Source organism: Acomys minous (assembly GCF_964271855.1).
Source record: "Acomys minous genome assembly, chromosome: 16".
NCBI classification, from domain to species: Eukaryota; Metazoa; Chordata; class Mammalia; order Rodentia; family Muridae; genus Acomys; species Acomys minous.
In genome coordinates this window covers 52,350,043-52,364,494 of record NC_140498.1, presented here as the reverse complement: position 1 = coordinate 52,364,494, position 14,452 = coordinate 52,350,043, and the positions used below count along the sequence as shown (strand labels likewise).

General features: G+C 48.2%; 1 protein-coding gene across 2 annotated transcripts in view; it reads right to left on the bottom strand.

Moving 5' to 3' along the window:
• Positions 1–441: 441 nt before the first annotated feature.
• Positions 442–14,452, bottom strand: part of ABCC1 (ATP binding cassette subfamily C member 1 (ABCC1 blood group)) — a 99,850-nt gene continuing 85,839 nt past the window's right edge. For both annotated transcript variants that reach the window (XM_084761261.1, XM_084761262.1), the window contains exons 24-31: positions 8,965–9,164; positions 7,949–8,075; positions 6,704–6,805; positions 5,893–6,039; positions 4,589–4,747; positions 3,113–3,279; positions 2,319–2,513; positions 442–1,865 (exon numbers count right to left, since the gene is read on the bottom strand). In XM_084761261.1, the coding sequence (XP_084617387.1) occupies positions 1,757–1,865; positions 2,319–2,513; positions 3,113–3,279; positions 4,589–4,747; positions 5,893–6,039; positions 6,704–6,805; positions 7,949–8,075; positions 8,965–9,164 (1,206 nt within the window). In that variant the 3' untranslated portion in view covers positions 442–1,756. The remainder of the gene's footprint in view (positions 1,866–2,318; positions 2,514–3,112; positions 3,280–4,588; positions 4,748–5,892; positions 6,040–6,703; positions 6,806–7,948; positions 8,076–8,964; positions 9,165–14,452) is intronic.

The following is a 14,452-nucleotide window of genomic DNA, read 5'->3' as shown; positions in this document are numbered from 1 at the left end:
AAAAAATGACAGGACTTAAACCCATGTATTTGTGTGCTTTGCCATTTTGCCTCACTGCCAGACCCCAGGCAGCTCTTAACCTTGGCCTCCCCAGTTTCTTTTTTATTTTTAATTTGTTTACTCAGAAGAGGACACTGGACCCCTTGGAGCTAGAAGTTCAGGCAACGGTCACCACTGGACGCAGGTACTGGGAATTGAGCTTCGGTCCTCTGCAAAAGGAGCAAGCACTCCTCACTGCTGAGCCGCCTCTCCAGTCCTACCTTGTCACTGTTGACAGCAGCGGTAACACAGCTGTCCTAGCCTGGCTTTTCTAGAGTAGAGGCTGGAAACATTTGTGCCCAAAAGAAAATAAAGTGGTTGTTTAGAGAGAAATAAAATATTTTTTTTACTGCAAATTATCTGTAAATATTCACATTTCCAGTGTCATTACAAAACAGACCCTCAGGAGAAATCTGGGTCCTTTAATGTGAAATGGTATTAATTTAACAACAAAAAAAATAATAAATACATATATTGACACCTGAAGAAAAAGGATGCTTCTCTGGGGCCTGAAATCAGGGCCAAAATTCAAAGCAAGCATGAACTGTGGCTGCCAGCAAGTTCTTGCTACCCATGGGCTCGCTCTCTGCTCTGTGACCCAAACACCTAGAAAAGCACTTTGAAGGATTCAGACTGAGGATCGACTGCAGAGCTGGGCACGGCTACTCCCTGAGTCTAGTACCTCCACCCTAGATGTCAAATTCTGGGTACCATCTCCCTGGAAAGATGCCCAAAACCTGGAGCGGAAGGGGGACATCACTGGGAAGGGTTCTCTTCTTGTCCTGTAGGGAACTCCAGCTCTGTTTCTGGTGCCAGGTTCTTGCCTGTAGGTACCATGCCTTGCATTGACTTTTCCTGCTAACTATCCATAGATTTTCTGTGAGGAGTGAGTCCTCCCCAGTGATGGGCAGAGGAGGTGGAGAACAAAGGAGGGATGGTGGGGCAGGGTGTAAGTCCTTGTGAAGCACGGAGTGTTGCCTGGCTGGGTTCCAAGCCTGCCTGACCAGGACCTGTCACAAGAAAGGCCGCCTCTAAAGCCGGTCCAGCGGGAGCTGTGCTGGGCACAGGGAGCAGTGTCAGGGTGCCTGAAGACCAGATGGCAGGCAAGGAGACACCACTCTGAGGCAACATGTTTTTGGTTTTGCTTTTTTTTTTTCCTTTCTTTTCTTTTCCTTTTGTTTTGTTTTTGGCGGCGGCGGTGGTGGTGGTTTGTTTCTTTCTTTCTTTTTGTTCCCATGTTTTCAACTGCAGGCCTCAAGAAAAGAAGCACTCTTCCATAACCAACAGGACTGTGGAAGTGATACAAGAGCTGGCAGAGCCGGGAGAGGCTTCCAAGGCTTGGCATCCATGGATGTGGCTGAAGAAACATGAGGCAGTGGCTTGTGTTTGGTCACTAGTGTGCTTAGCTGCCCAAGGCTGTGCTGTGGGCTACAGCAGGACCGTGCGTGAGCCTCCAGGGGCCTCAGAAGTGGTGCCAGAGGCCAATGTGTATTTGAAATGGGTGCATGTGTCTCCCAGTCGCTTCAAGGTCAGATCCAGGATGGCACCAAATGGTGACTGCTGCTCTGTGTGTTTCACTTCTTATTAGTTTGGTTTTCCTTTTCTTTCTTTATTTTTTGGTTTTTGTCTAGGAAGCTATGTTCCCAGGGTTGCTGGCTCATCCCTAGACACTGGGATGCTGGCCCTATAGTTCTTACCAGACATGCCAGAGTCCAGCTCACACCAAGCCAGAGTCCTTGGCCATGCTATAAAAGATGCCCCTCTGCTGCAGGAGCTCCGAGGGTGTACCGCACTCCCGAACTTCTCCTTTGTCCAGGACAATCACCCTGCATGGGGAGGGATGCAGATGTTAGCATCATCCAAAGAGATGCATCTGATGTCTGTAGGATTGCTTGTTCTGCAGGAAGTATTATAACCTCTAGGGGCTGGAAAGATGGTATCAGCCTGTCCCGCCCTCCCACCTCCTTCCTGTCGCTTGTACCTAGCACATGGCAGCCTCTGAGATCACTGTTCTTTTTTGCTTAATTAAGTGTCCTGGTCCTTAAGATGGTTTCGAAGCCTTGTTTAAGAGGGGAACCCAGAGCCTAGAATAATATGGGGCACATAACAGGCACCTCACACATATAAATAAGCTGACTGACATAATACTGGACAACCGGCTTCTTCTCGTGACAGAAGAGTCCCACCAACTGGGATTGTCCCTGAGCATAAAGAAGGTGATGAATGACTGCGGACATGGCAGACCCTTCAGGCCTGCAGATCCATTATGCAGAACTCACCTTGTATAGTCTATAATGGTATTAAGCCGATGAGCAATAGTGAGCACAGTACAGCCTTCAAACTGCGTCCGGATGGTGGACTGAATGAGGTCATCCGTCTCTAGGTCCACGGCTGCTGTAGCCTCATCCAACACTAGAATCTTTGTCTTCCTCAGCAGTGCCCGGGCCAGGCACACAAGCTGTCGCTGCCCCACACTAGGAAGGGAGAAAGGCTCAGAGACAGGAGCTCAAATTATCCTGATCGTGAACCAGGTCTGGTGGGGAGAAGGCTAGTGGACAGTCTGAGGGTGGGCTCTGGGGAGGAGAACAAGCCCACTCCCCATATCCCATGCCTGTAACAGGCATTACTAATCAATCATGTTATACTTCCTGGTGAGCTTAGGATCACTCCTGGCATAAAGCTCAGAGGTGATATTCAAAGCATCAGCCCAGCTCAGTGTGGATGACAGAGAGGATAGCACAGGTGGCTCAGTATTCACCATCTCACTGAGCTGCAGAGGCCTGGTTGGACTCAGCTATGTACCTGGCCTTAGCCAATGGGATACCAGGCAATGATTGCCAGTAGACACTGAGCATGCTCACTCTTACACATCATCATGACCACATGGGCCACTGAGGTCAAGCAACTCCAACGGTCAGCTGCACCCCAAGCCTGCCCCGTGAGTGAACCCAGCCCCTGGCTGACCCCCTGCACAGAAGCAGGACGGAAGCTGGCTGTGCTGGTGATGGACAACTGGAGGCAGCACAGAGGCAAGAGGGCGGAATCTTCCCACACCCGGCTCCTGCCCGCCTACCTCAGGTTTTCTCCTCCTTCTGTACACTCGTGATTCAGCTTGTCAGGCAAGGCTGACACGAAGCCCTTCAGGTGAGCCAGCTCCAGGGCCATCCAAACTTCTTCGTCAGAGTACTGACTGAAAGGGTCCAGGTTCATGCGGAGGGAACCCGAGAACAAGACAGGATCCTGTGCAAGAACAGCAGGTGGCTTGTATGAGGGCCTGAATTTAGAGCTTCCCCACAGAGGCTCATATGTTTTGAGCACTTATTCCTCAGTTGGTGGTGTTATTTTGGGGTGCTGTGGAGCTTTTAAGGAGACGGAGCCTGGCTGAAAGAAGTAGGTAGCTAGGAGCAAACACCTGAAGGTCAGACGTGGCTCTGATTCTGGCTGGGCCCCGACTTCCTAATTGCTTAACATGGAGAAGTCATCAGCACACACACCGTACTACATGACCATGCTCTCCCCACTGTGATGGACAGCAATCCTGTGACACTATGAATGAAAATAAACTTCTGTTCATGTAAATGATTCTATCAGAAAAGCAACCAAGAGCATATGATGTTCACACCACAGTGAAGAATGGAATCTTACAGATATGAGGCATGAGATGTTCACACCAGAACAGAAAGAGGTCCCAGGGTCCCTCCAAAGCATGAACTCTGTGGGACTTCTGTAATGGAAAATGCCTGTAACTAGGATTTATGCAAAAGCTCTCCAAACTTTCAGTATACAAATCTTCTATGCTGCTTTTAGTGGTGGTGTTTCATCACGGCAACAGAAAAGTAATTACCTCACTCACTCAACCCCACCTCCAGAAGGCACTCTCAGAGAAATTTAAGGAAAACTCACAACCACAAGCAATGCATTAGAGAACTGCTGGCCACAGGGACTGGTTTAGAAAATTCTTATTTGTAGTTTAGCTCCAGGAACTGTGAGAGATTATCACACTGACTCCTGCAACTGGCAAAGATAAGTGTCTTATATTTTTGGTTGCAAGCCTAGCCTTTAATGGCTGAGCCATCTGCTCAGCCCATAGTCAGTGTCTTACTAACCCTCCACCACCACCAAAACCCACAGATGCTCTGGTTATTTGAATGGAACAGTACAGTGTTTTCATATAATCTACTAGTAGCTCTTGTATATAGCCATGTCTAAATGATGTACTGCCTAATGCCAAGAGAATGCTGGGAAAACAGCTGGGCACACTTAGGGATAAAAGTCTATGTATTAAATGGAGATACAAAACAGGGAGGGGGGGCGCGAGTCGTGGGCTCGGTGATTAAAGGCACATCCCACCAAGCTTGATGGCCTGAATTCAACCCTCAGAATCTACAAGGAAAGAAATGACGCCCGCAGGCTGTCATGGCCTACACACACATGTTCTGATCCCTTCCTCTCAATAAACACATGAATGAAAAGAACGCCATTCTCTATCTACCGTTGGCTGAGTCTATGGATGCAGAGGGTGGGTGTGGCTTCAGTGTGCAGGGCCCACCTGGGGAATGATGGTGATCTTGAAGCGCAGGTTGTGCAGACCAATCTTGGCAATGTTCACCCCATCAATGATAATCTCCCCTTCTGCAGACTCATTGATCCGGAACAAGCCCAGAGTGAGAGATGACTTCCCAGCTCCTGTACGACCCACAATACCAACCTGCAGTACAGAAAGAGGCTGTGGTGAGGTAGGAATGCTTCAGACTCAGTGTTCCCCCAGCAAGTGGCTGGGTCGGAGCTAGGTGGTCATCCGGTTGCTCCAACTACCATCGTGGTGCTCACCCTCCCTGAGCCCCACCTTCAGAGGCTACTTTGACAAAAGGTTGGAAAGAACACCCTTTGCTTTGCAGGCTTCCGAAGGCTAAGGACTTTTAATAAGTCAGTAAAGACGCTCAAAGGAATAGGATGCAGAGGAAGGTTTAATTGAGTTATGTTAGGTTCAGTTAAGAGTGTCAAAAAATTATGAGGTTTTACATGGCTTCCCACACAGTTCCTGAGCCATAATCACACCTCCGATTCATGCAAGCCCCCGAACCAGTCTGCTATGACCTGGGCACCCCAGTGACTGACTTTCCCAGTGTTCAGTGACAGTTCTTTCTCCTATGTTTGAGACAGGCTCTCTCCCCTAGCACCTACGCATGAATTCCCACAGCACATAAAGACTCAGACTATTTTATGGGAACAGGGCCCATGTGATGGACAGCTTAACAAGTCAGTATGTACAGGATGTGGGTGGCTGGGGTGATCTCTGACCAACTTTCTGAGAAAATTCTATGGGTCATAGTCTGGAATGTCTTTCAGGAACAGCTTGGAACCATAAGAAGGTCCTAAAATCCCAGCTCTTTCCTATGTCCCCTCTAGCCACCCTGGTGATGGTTACATGTCCTTACTACTCTAGAGCTCACATACTTCAGTGCCTTAAAGGGATCACATAGCACAGATTACATGTTCTAACTGTCCAAGAAGAGCAGAGAGACCATTATATAAAATATATAGACTTTTTATTATTTATAGTTCATGCAAATGTGCATGTCTATGGGCCTTGTCCTTCAGCAGTTCACTGTGAAACCTGTTGAACACATTCAGCACCTTTATTTCCATGATTCCATCCTGTAAAAGCCCCTAAATCTCACAGTATGTATGTGCTGTGACTAACTACAAGCTGATGTGGGGGTTCATGATGGACCTTAAGTCAACAGAAATGGAGGGTGGCACACAGTCACCTTTTCTCCTTACTCCACTGACTCTGAGTTGGTACGGATGGGATGGGATTGGGGGTGTGGGGGGGGGGTAGTACACACCCACCTTTTCTCCACCCTCGATGGTGACATTTATGTGCTTGAGAACCAAGTCCAAGTCTTCTCGGTACCTCAAGCAGTAGTCCCGGAACTCCACACGGCCTGAATGGGGCCAGGTGCTGGGCGGAGCTGTCTCCTGGATTTGCCAAGGAGCCTGGATCACACAGCAAGAGGGATACGAGGAATGAGCAAGTGCAAGCTGCCATACTCAGCTCTGGGGATCTGAACTCAGGTCCTCACACTTTCACCCACTGAGCTCTCCCCAGCCTCCTTCCGACACGGCCAATCAATTCATTTCTAGCTAACTCTTCAACTTACAAGGAAAAGTTCTGCACAGACACAATTTAATTCCAGTTTAATTCTTCATAACAAGAGGCCCTATAAACCTACACAGCAAACAGCAGGCAGCTTGAGCAGGCAGAGGTTGCCCGGTGAAGGCTGTCAGAGAGAATGTTGCAGTTTACCAGTCAGTTGTGGGGAAACCATCTTAGTTAATAAGACGGTGGTGAGCCTCAAGCAAAAAGTAGTGCTAGGACTTTCTCTGTGACATCATCAGTGAAGGAAAGAATCCCAAGGGCTAAGGCTCCTTAGTGAGTGACACTGCCCACAGGACCTGGGAGTACCTTGAGATTTCATATATGGAAAATAGGACACGTGGATGATTTTCTTCCTTTCAAATAAAGTAGTTCTAAGCAAGTGTTTAAAAAGACAGGACAAGCCTAAGAGGGCCTGGAAGGCATCCAGCTCACCCTCCGAATAAGCAGAGGACACCCACAGGAAGGCCAAGACCAAGGGGCCAGCCTGGGACCCTGCCTTACCTCCTTCTCCGTTTCAGAATACTCCTTCAGTCTCTCCACGGCCACAATGTTAGTCTCCATCTCCGAGGACATTCGAACCAGCCAGTTCAAATATGCAGTTATCTGCAGTGGAGAGAGCCATGTGAGGAGATCTCGTGGGGGAAGTATGGCTTCATCTTCATGAATTATGCACCATGACATCGTTCAAACAAATAGAGAAACGAGTGACCCACAAAGAGGCATCACCTAGAGTGGACATACTGCACCTCTTAAGGATCACACCTGTCAAGGTGACGTATGATCTACACAAGTTGTCAGAAAGAGGTCAGGAGCTGTGACACAGCTGAGGGCAAAGTGCTTGCTGAGCAAGCCTGGTGACGTAAGCTCCACCTCTAGAACCATGTAAAGGTGCAAGGAGAGAAATTACAGAGCTGTCCTCTAACCTCCACATGTGCACTGTGGCACACTCTCCTGGAAGGAAGGGAGGAAGTGGGGAGGAGCGAGGGAGAGAGGGAGAGAAAAGAAGGAAGGAAGGGGAGAGGGCAGTGGCGGGGGGCGGAGAGAATGGATGGAAGGGAACAGAAAGAAAAGGAAGGGAAGAAAGCAAATACCTATAATCCCAGCACTCAGGGAGGCAGAGGCAGGCGCATCTCTGAGTTCAAGGCCAGCCAGCCTGGTTTACACAGCGAGTCCAGGACAGCCAAGGCTACACAGAGAAACCCTGTCTCAAAACAAAACAAAAAACAAAAAACCAAAAAAACAAAAAACAAACAAAAAAACCCAAGAAATAAAAAGAGAAGAGGAAAAGTAGACAGAAAGAGAAGTAATATAGGAAATTGGAAAATATTGTGAACTAGGTGGTTTTCATGTGATAGTTGGTGTCCACAGTTAATCCCAGTGCTCCAGAGACGGAAATAAGAGAATTATGCTAAATTCTAGGCCAGCCTGAGCTAGAGCAATAACCCATCTCAGGCACACAAAAGAAACTATTTTGAACTCAATGTGACCAATACCATAAGATACAATAACACAGTACTCAGAGGGAAACTCATAGCTTTGAAAACACTGAGAATATTTTGACTGAAGAAGAATGTAAGCCATGGGTCAGAATCTCCGTGCTGTAGTCACCAGGCTCTGCGACTACTTCTTAAACTCCACTCAAGCCCTCTCCCTTCCCGACCCCTGCAGCCACCCAAAGCCAAGATCCAGGAATTCAAACTCTGGTTGCCACAAGGAAACCACTCAGCCCAAGACAGAATCTTCTACCTGCAGCGAGTAAGACACCGAGAGGCCCACCAAGCCAGCACTGAGCTTGTGCCGGGAGATGACTGCAAACAGGGCAGCAAACATCACAATGCAGTTGCCCACACACTCAAGGCGCACAGCAAGCCACCTGTAAGGAGATATGTAGGAGTGTATCAGACAAACAGACAGATGCTCGGCTTCGAGCTGGGGCAGAGCTGGGCCCTTCTGCTGACTGAGCTAATTTCCCAGCACTTACAGAGAAAGGCCTTGTGGGTACCACTCATCCAGGATGTGAGAACTGGATGGAGACAGGGGTGTGCACCAAGGGCCCATGGGTTTTGAGGTCCAGGGACTAAAATAGAATTCTCTGGAAACCATCACCATCCTGGAACCTCAACTTTTTCTTTAGAGAGACTGACTTTTTCTTAGGAACTCTTTAAAATCAAAAAACAGTTCCCTGGAAATTCCTAAGATGTCATTGACGTAAAAGCACTGCCATTTGCAAACAAGAGCCTTGGGGCAGGGGCGGATCGCTGGCCTGACATGCACAAGGCCCTGGTTTTGAAAGTACCCACCATAAAATAACAGGATAATAATAATAAAATAAATAAATAAGATCAGTCCCTTGGCAAGAGATGGACCTTAACATAAGAAAGAAACAAGCTGCTGTTTCCAGGGTTAAACACTGAGCTCTTGGGACCACCCCCATCAGCACCCCACAATGCCAAGGTTATGTGGGGACACAAATATGGGTTCTCATACTTGCACAGTAAGCAATTTTAGCCAACAAGCCATCTCTTCAGCCCTCAGACTGTTGCATTTTTGAGACAAGGTCTCATTCTATAGCCTAGCTGTCCTGGAATTTACTAGGTAATCAAGGCCACTTCAAACGCATGCTAATCTTCCTACAGGCATGTGTCACCATGTTCTGTGCACTTTGGATGACCTTTCTGTTTCCATTTCTCCCCTAGAAGAAACGGAGGCTACGAGACTGGACATTCAGCCGATTCCTCTATCCTACTGACCGCTGCACTCACCTGTTGGCCACAATGCTGGGGTAGTAGGCCTTCTGATTCTCATCCACTTTCAGGTCGCTCTGCCTAATGAAACGCTCCTGCTCCTCAAAGGCACGAATGACACTAACACCCAGCAAGGTCTCATTGAAGTGTGAGTACACAGGGGAACGGCTGACAGACTCCAGGCGCTTCAGCTGTCGAGAGGAGGCCACGTAGAACCTCTGTGAGAGAGACGGAGAATCAGTGCTGGTATTTCATCGCATCCTCCTCAGGTATACTGAAAGAAGCTAGACACGGCTGATTCCACCAGGGACCAAAACACTGGAGATGCACTGCTTACCTAGTAAACTTGTGAGACAGTAATGCCATTGACAGTTTCACAGCTACCTGAATATGTATCTGCCACCTACAAACCTAGGCAGTGCTCTTTCTTGCTTTTGGATACAGACAGCAAGACACAAGTGACCTCCTCTTTGGGTCCATGGCTAAAGAGCAAGCAGGAAAGACCTGAGTATCTCCAAACTGCCAGGCCTCTCAGAAGCCCTCCATGTTTGGGGCTTTCCTCTCCCAAAAGCACAGGTTCAGAAACAGCCACTGTGACTGCCAGACCTCTTTAATCTTCCTTTGCTGCTAGCGCCGAAACCCAGTCAGGTCACTGTACTGTCTTAGCTTTTGTTTCTTCTGTACTGTAACAACACTAAAGCCACTCTGCACAGTGGGCTGGGAGGATAATAGCTAAGAGCCACGAGTGCTTCTGTGTGAGTCCCACGCGCTTGCATGTACACAGACTGCGCATGTCACACACACACTCAGACATAGATGTCAATATGCATGGAAACCCATGAACTCCTTTAAGCCAGAAGGAGCAATTGCCTGTGTCAGCAGCCTCTCATGGCTGGCAACTCCACACCCTCCCATTTGCCCGTCCTTGTTCTCCTTCAAATTCATAGCCTCTTCTTTCACTAATCACTACTGCATGCATAGAAGTGCATGTATACAAATAAATAGTCCTAAAAATAACCTGAGTAAAAATAATGCTGCCTATACGTATGTCTTTAGGGCTGACCCTTTGGCACCGGACAACCAGCCGGGGTGCTCTTCCTTGGGAGAACTACCTCTCCTGTTCCTGGCTTTACTCAGTTGTGTATTGTCTTAGGCAATTAGTTGCCTTATTGCTGTGATGAAACACCACGACAAAAAGCAACTTTGGAACTCACAGTTCCATATAACAGTTCATCAGTAAAAGCTGTGAGGGCATGCCGAGTGGTGATGGCGCACACTTTTAATCCCAGCACCCGCGAGGCAGAAACAGGCAGACTGCTGTGAGTTCGAGGCCAGCCTGGTCTACAGAGTTCCAGGACAGCCAGAGCTGTACAAAACCAAAAAAGAAAAAAGATTAAAAAAGGGGGGCGGGTGGAGTGAGGGAAGGAACTCAAGCAGGGCAGGAACCTGGAGGCAGGAGCTGATGCAGAGGCCATGGATGGTGCTGCTTACTGGCTTGCTCCCATGGCATGCACAGCATGCGGTCTTACAGAACCCAGGACCACCAGCCTAGGATGGCACCATTCATAATGGGCTGCGCCCTCCCACACTGATCACTAAATAAGAAAATGCCTTATAGGTTTGCCTATATCCCAGTCGTGAGAAGCCATTTTCTCAATTTAGATTCCCTCCTCTCAGATGACTTAGGCTTGTGTTAAGTTGGCATAAAACTATCCAGCACACCTGTATAGTTAAGGCCTTGTAGGCTTTCTTCTATCCCTTTGGCATGTTCAGAGACTGAGCAACTCTTGTCTTCTTCTACCTCAGTGGGGGTCACCACTGTCCCTTGCTGACCTCATGTACTTGACGATGCCTCCCCCTGCTGTCCTGTGCTTGTCACCTGACAGAAGAAACACCAATGTCACTTCCTTTCTGTGTCCCCTCCCAGATACTGGGCCATAACCGCGTTAGCCTTAAGACCTGTTTCACCTATCCTTGTGCACAGATGCCACATCCACCCTACTCCTGCTCCAGTCAAATGCCCAGCACGTGCTGAAAAACCCCAGTTCCTTCTTTCACCCTCTGGAAGCTACCGGAGGCCAATGAGAGACACTGCACTGACCCCGTGAGTTCTTTTGGCCTCTGTAAAAAGGAAACGAGTGAGAGTGAGGCCCCAGTTCTGAAGGTGCTGATGGGGTCCCTGGCAGGAAGTCACTTGATCATTGGTGGCACTCCTGTCCTGTTGCTGACTTGGACCACTGCAGCAGGGCAGGTTAATAAAGATGACCTCCAAGGGTCTTCCCCGGCCAGGCACAGGGAATACAGTGGTTCCCACCAGGCCATACACAGATGTGGCAGCCTCTGGGCACCATTCTGCCAACTCTGCTGAGCTGAATCAGCTGCCCTGTCCTCTAGCATGGTTCACCCACATTACCTCCAGCCTGGCCTCCTCATCAGGCCACTCTCTCTATAGGCTCTCTTACAGACAGACTCTCCCCTGACCAAATCACTCCATCCTCCACTTCGAATCCCGTTACTACAAAAATCCTAGCGGACATGAATTAAGGTCAGGAACGATCTCCGCACCCTGAGACAACCACTGCAGGAGAGCACATGGGACCAGGCGAGTGCATGGAATTCTCAGCAATGTGCCTAGCAGTTGCCATGAACACCAAATAAGTGCAACAGCAACCATGCTCCAGCCTAGCTGAATTCTGCATCACTGCACCTCCCATGCAACTTTCTCAGGAAAAGCACTTGTTTTTATTTAATTTTAAATCTTATAAGATGATGTGTTTATGTGAAAGTGTGTGTGTGTGTGTGTGCGCAGTATGTGTGTGCATGCCCATGCCAGAATCCACATGGAGAGGTCAAAGAACAACTTTTGGTAGTCAATTCTATCTTTCCACCTTAGGATGTGATGTGAGAATAAGGTTTGTGCGGCAAGAGTGGAGCAATCCCTACCTGCTGAACTGTCTCATTGGCGCTGCTTTTAAAACTACAACAGCAACCACCAAGATTACTGACTATGGTACTCGGACTGAGAATGTGCCCAGAGGCACAAATGTTTGAACACTTGGCCCTCAGTTGGTGGTGCAGTTTGATAGGGTTAGGAGGTGTGGCCTTGCTGGAGGCAGTGTGCCACTGGGTAATACCTGAGGTTTTAAAAGGCACATATGCCATTCCCAGTTTGTTTTCATCTCATCTTATAGTTCAAGATGTGAGCTCTCAGCTATTCCTGTCACCAGGGCTGATGCTTATTGTCAAGATTTGTTGATGTGAAGGTGTTGGACTCTTTTCGCTCTGGAACTCTAAGTCCCAATAAACCCTTCCTCCAACAAGCTACCTTGGTCATGGAGTTTTTATCACAGCCATGGAAACGTAATTAATGCACTGAGAATGGTATAGAAAGAAAGACAAAGTAGTGCCTAAGTTTCAATGTGTAAGGGGCTGTGAGAGGTGTGGCTAAGTGGAAGACACTTGGCTGGCCTAGTGTATTTGAAGCTTTGGTTACCATTCCCAGTACCACAAAATTAAGATAGGTAGATAGGTAGGTAGGTAGATAGATAGATAGATAGATAGATAGATAGATGAAGGAAGGAAGGAAGGAAGGAAGGAAGGAAGGAAGGAAATATGATGAATAGACCTTTCTTGGGGCAGGAGGGCTATGGGCACCTATAAATATGTATCTCAAAGCCAACTTTAAACTATGGTACATATACACTGTTGTAACAGTGACTATAGCATTGATTGAGAGCTACCAAAAGATCAGGGAAGCACAGCTTTGGGTGCAGGCACGAAAGTTTCCAGAGAGGATTAACTGAGGCCAGGTGACCTGCCTTGAATGTGAAAGCCACCACCTCATGGCTGGGGCTCTGGTGAAGACTGAATAAAGGAAAGAGGAAGCTGGCACGGGCATCTTCTTTTCCTACTTCCTGGCCATGCCATGCCCTGCCCACCATCATGGACAGACACTGCTGAAACTGTGGGGAAAAAATTCTCCTCCCTTAAGCTGTTTTGTCCGGTATTTTGTCATGGTAACATAGAACTGACAGCGCAGCTGTGAAGTGCACTAAATCCTCTCAGCAGCATTGCTGAGCAAACACTCAAGGCTCAGGCTGAGGATCCACAGTCACAAGCTTGCCCAGCACACACGAGACTTGGGGCTCCATTATCAGCCCACAAAATAAAAACCACCATCTCACACTCATCTATACCTGGAGAACGCCGCCGTCAAGCTCTCCATGGCCCTCAGAGTTTCTCAGAGGCTCCTGGCAGTGACACCCCTCCTCCAGACCTACCACTCCTCTGCCTTTAGTCACTAGTCATTGCATTGTTCTTAAACCTCCTGTCCATAGAGGGCAGCAAGTGAGCTCTCAGCCTGGTGCTGCCCTTCTCTGTAGCACCTCTGAGGTTTATCCACAGGGTGTGGGGATGGGCAGCTCGTGCCTTGCTAACGCAGCACCATGTTCAGCACACCACTGCACCAGAGTTATTTGCATATGTGCATGTTAATGTGCACAGAAGCCACGGGTCAATGTCAAATCTTCCTTGATCTCTTTTCCAAATCTTGGTATCTGAGACAGGCTCTCTCACTAAACCTAGGGTTCACTCAATGGCTAGACTGTCTGGTTCATGAACCCCTGGGATCTCTCCATCTCTGCCTCCCCAGCACTGGGATTATAAACACACTGTGCCTGCCTTTCTTTAAAAAAACAAAAAAGCAAAACAAAAAAAAAACCACTTTTTAAAAATTTATACTTCTTTATTTTGAGGAGCAGGGGGCATTCATGCTATAGAGCATGCATAGAGGTCAGAGGTCAGAGACAATTTGAGAAAGCTAGTTCTCATCTCCCACCATGTGGGTCCTGCTTGGTCATCAGGCTTAACAGCATCCTGATGGACCAGGCTTGGCTTTTTCTAGGGATCAAGCTCAGTTCTTCATGCTTGCAAAGTAAGTACTTTACTCTTATATAAGGCCCTGAGGTCAAACCATTTCTAGTTTCTAGTGCTATATTGTACATGTTCTGAACTGGAGCCTTCAGGAAGCTTTCCAGGCAGCAATGAGCCCGTTTACCACATTTTGGTAAATGCAGTCAAGATGTTCCATTAAACAGCTGGCACTGATTTAAAGAAGCTACAAAGGAGGTCTAGGATGTGGACTTCTGCCCTACAAGTCAATCTTTCTTTATGGTAATGTCACTGAACCACAGTGTGATGGGGTCCAGGTATGGGACAGGACAGCAGTACCAAGGTTCTCGGGCCCTATGTGATGGTATTTTCAATTCTCCTCCCACCCCAGACAAGATCTTGCTATGTAGCTTTGAACTCTCCATCCTCCTGTCTCAGTTCCCTGAATGCCACCATCCCCCCTACCCCGCGCCACCACAATCTCAACAGGCAACTTTATGGATGACTATACTTGAGCTAGAGCTCTTAGCGCACGCCTCAAAACCACACAGACCCAGGGTTCCACTCCTGACTCTGCCAGATGAGAAAGAGGCTTCCTCTCTGAGTCTCTACCCAT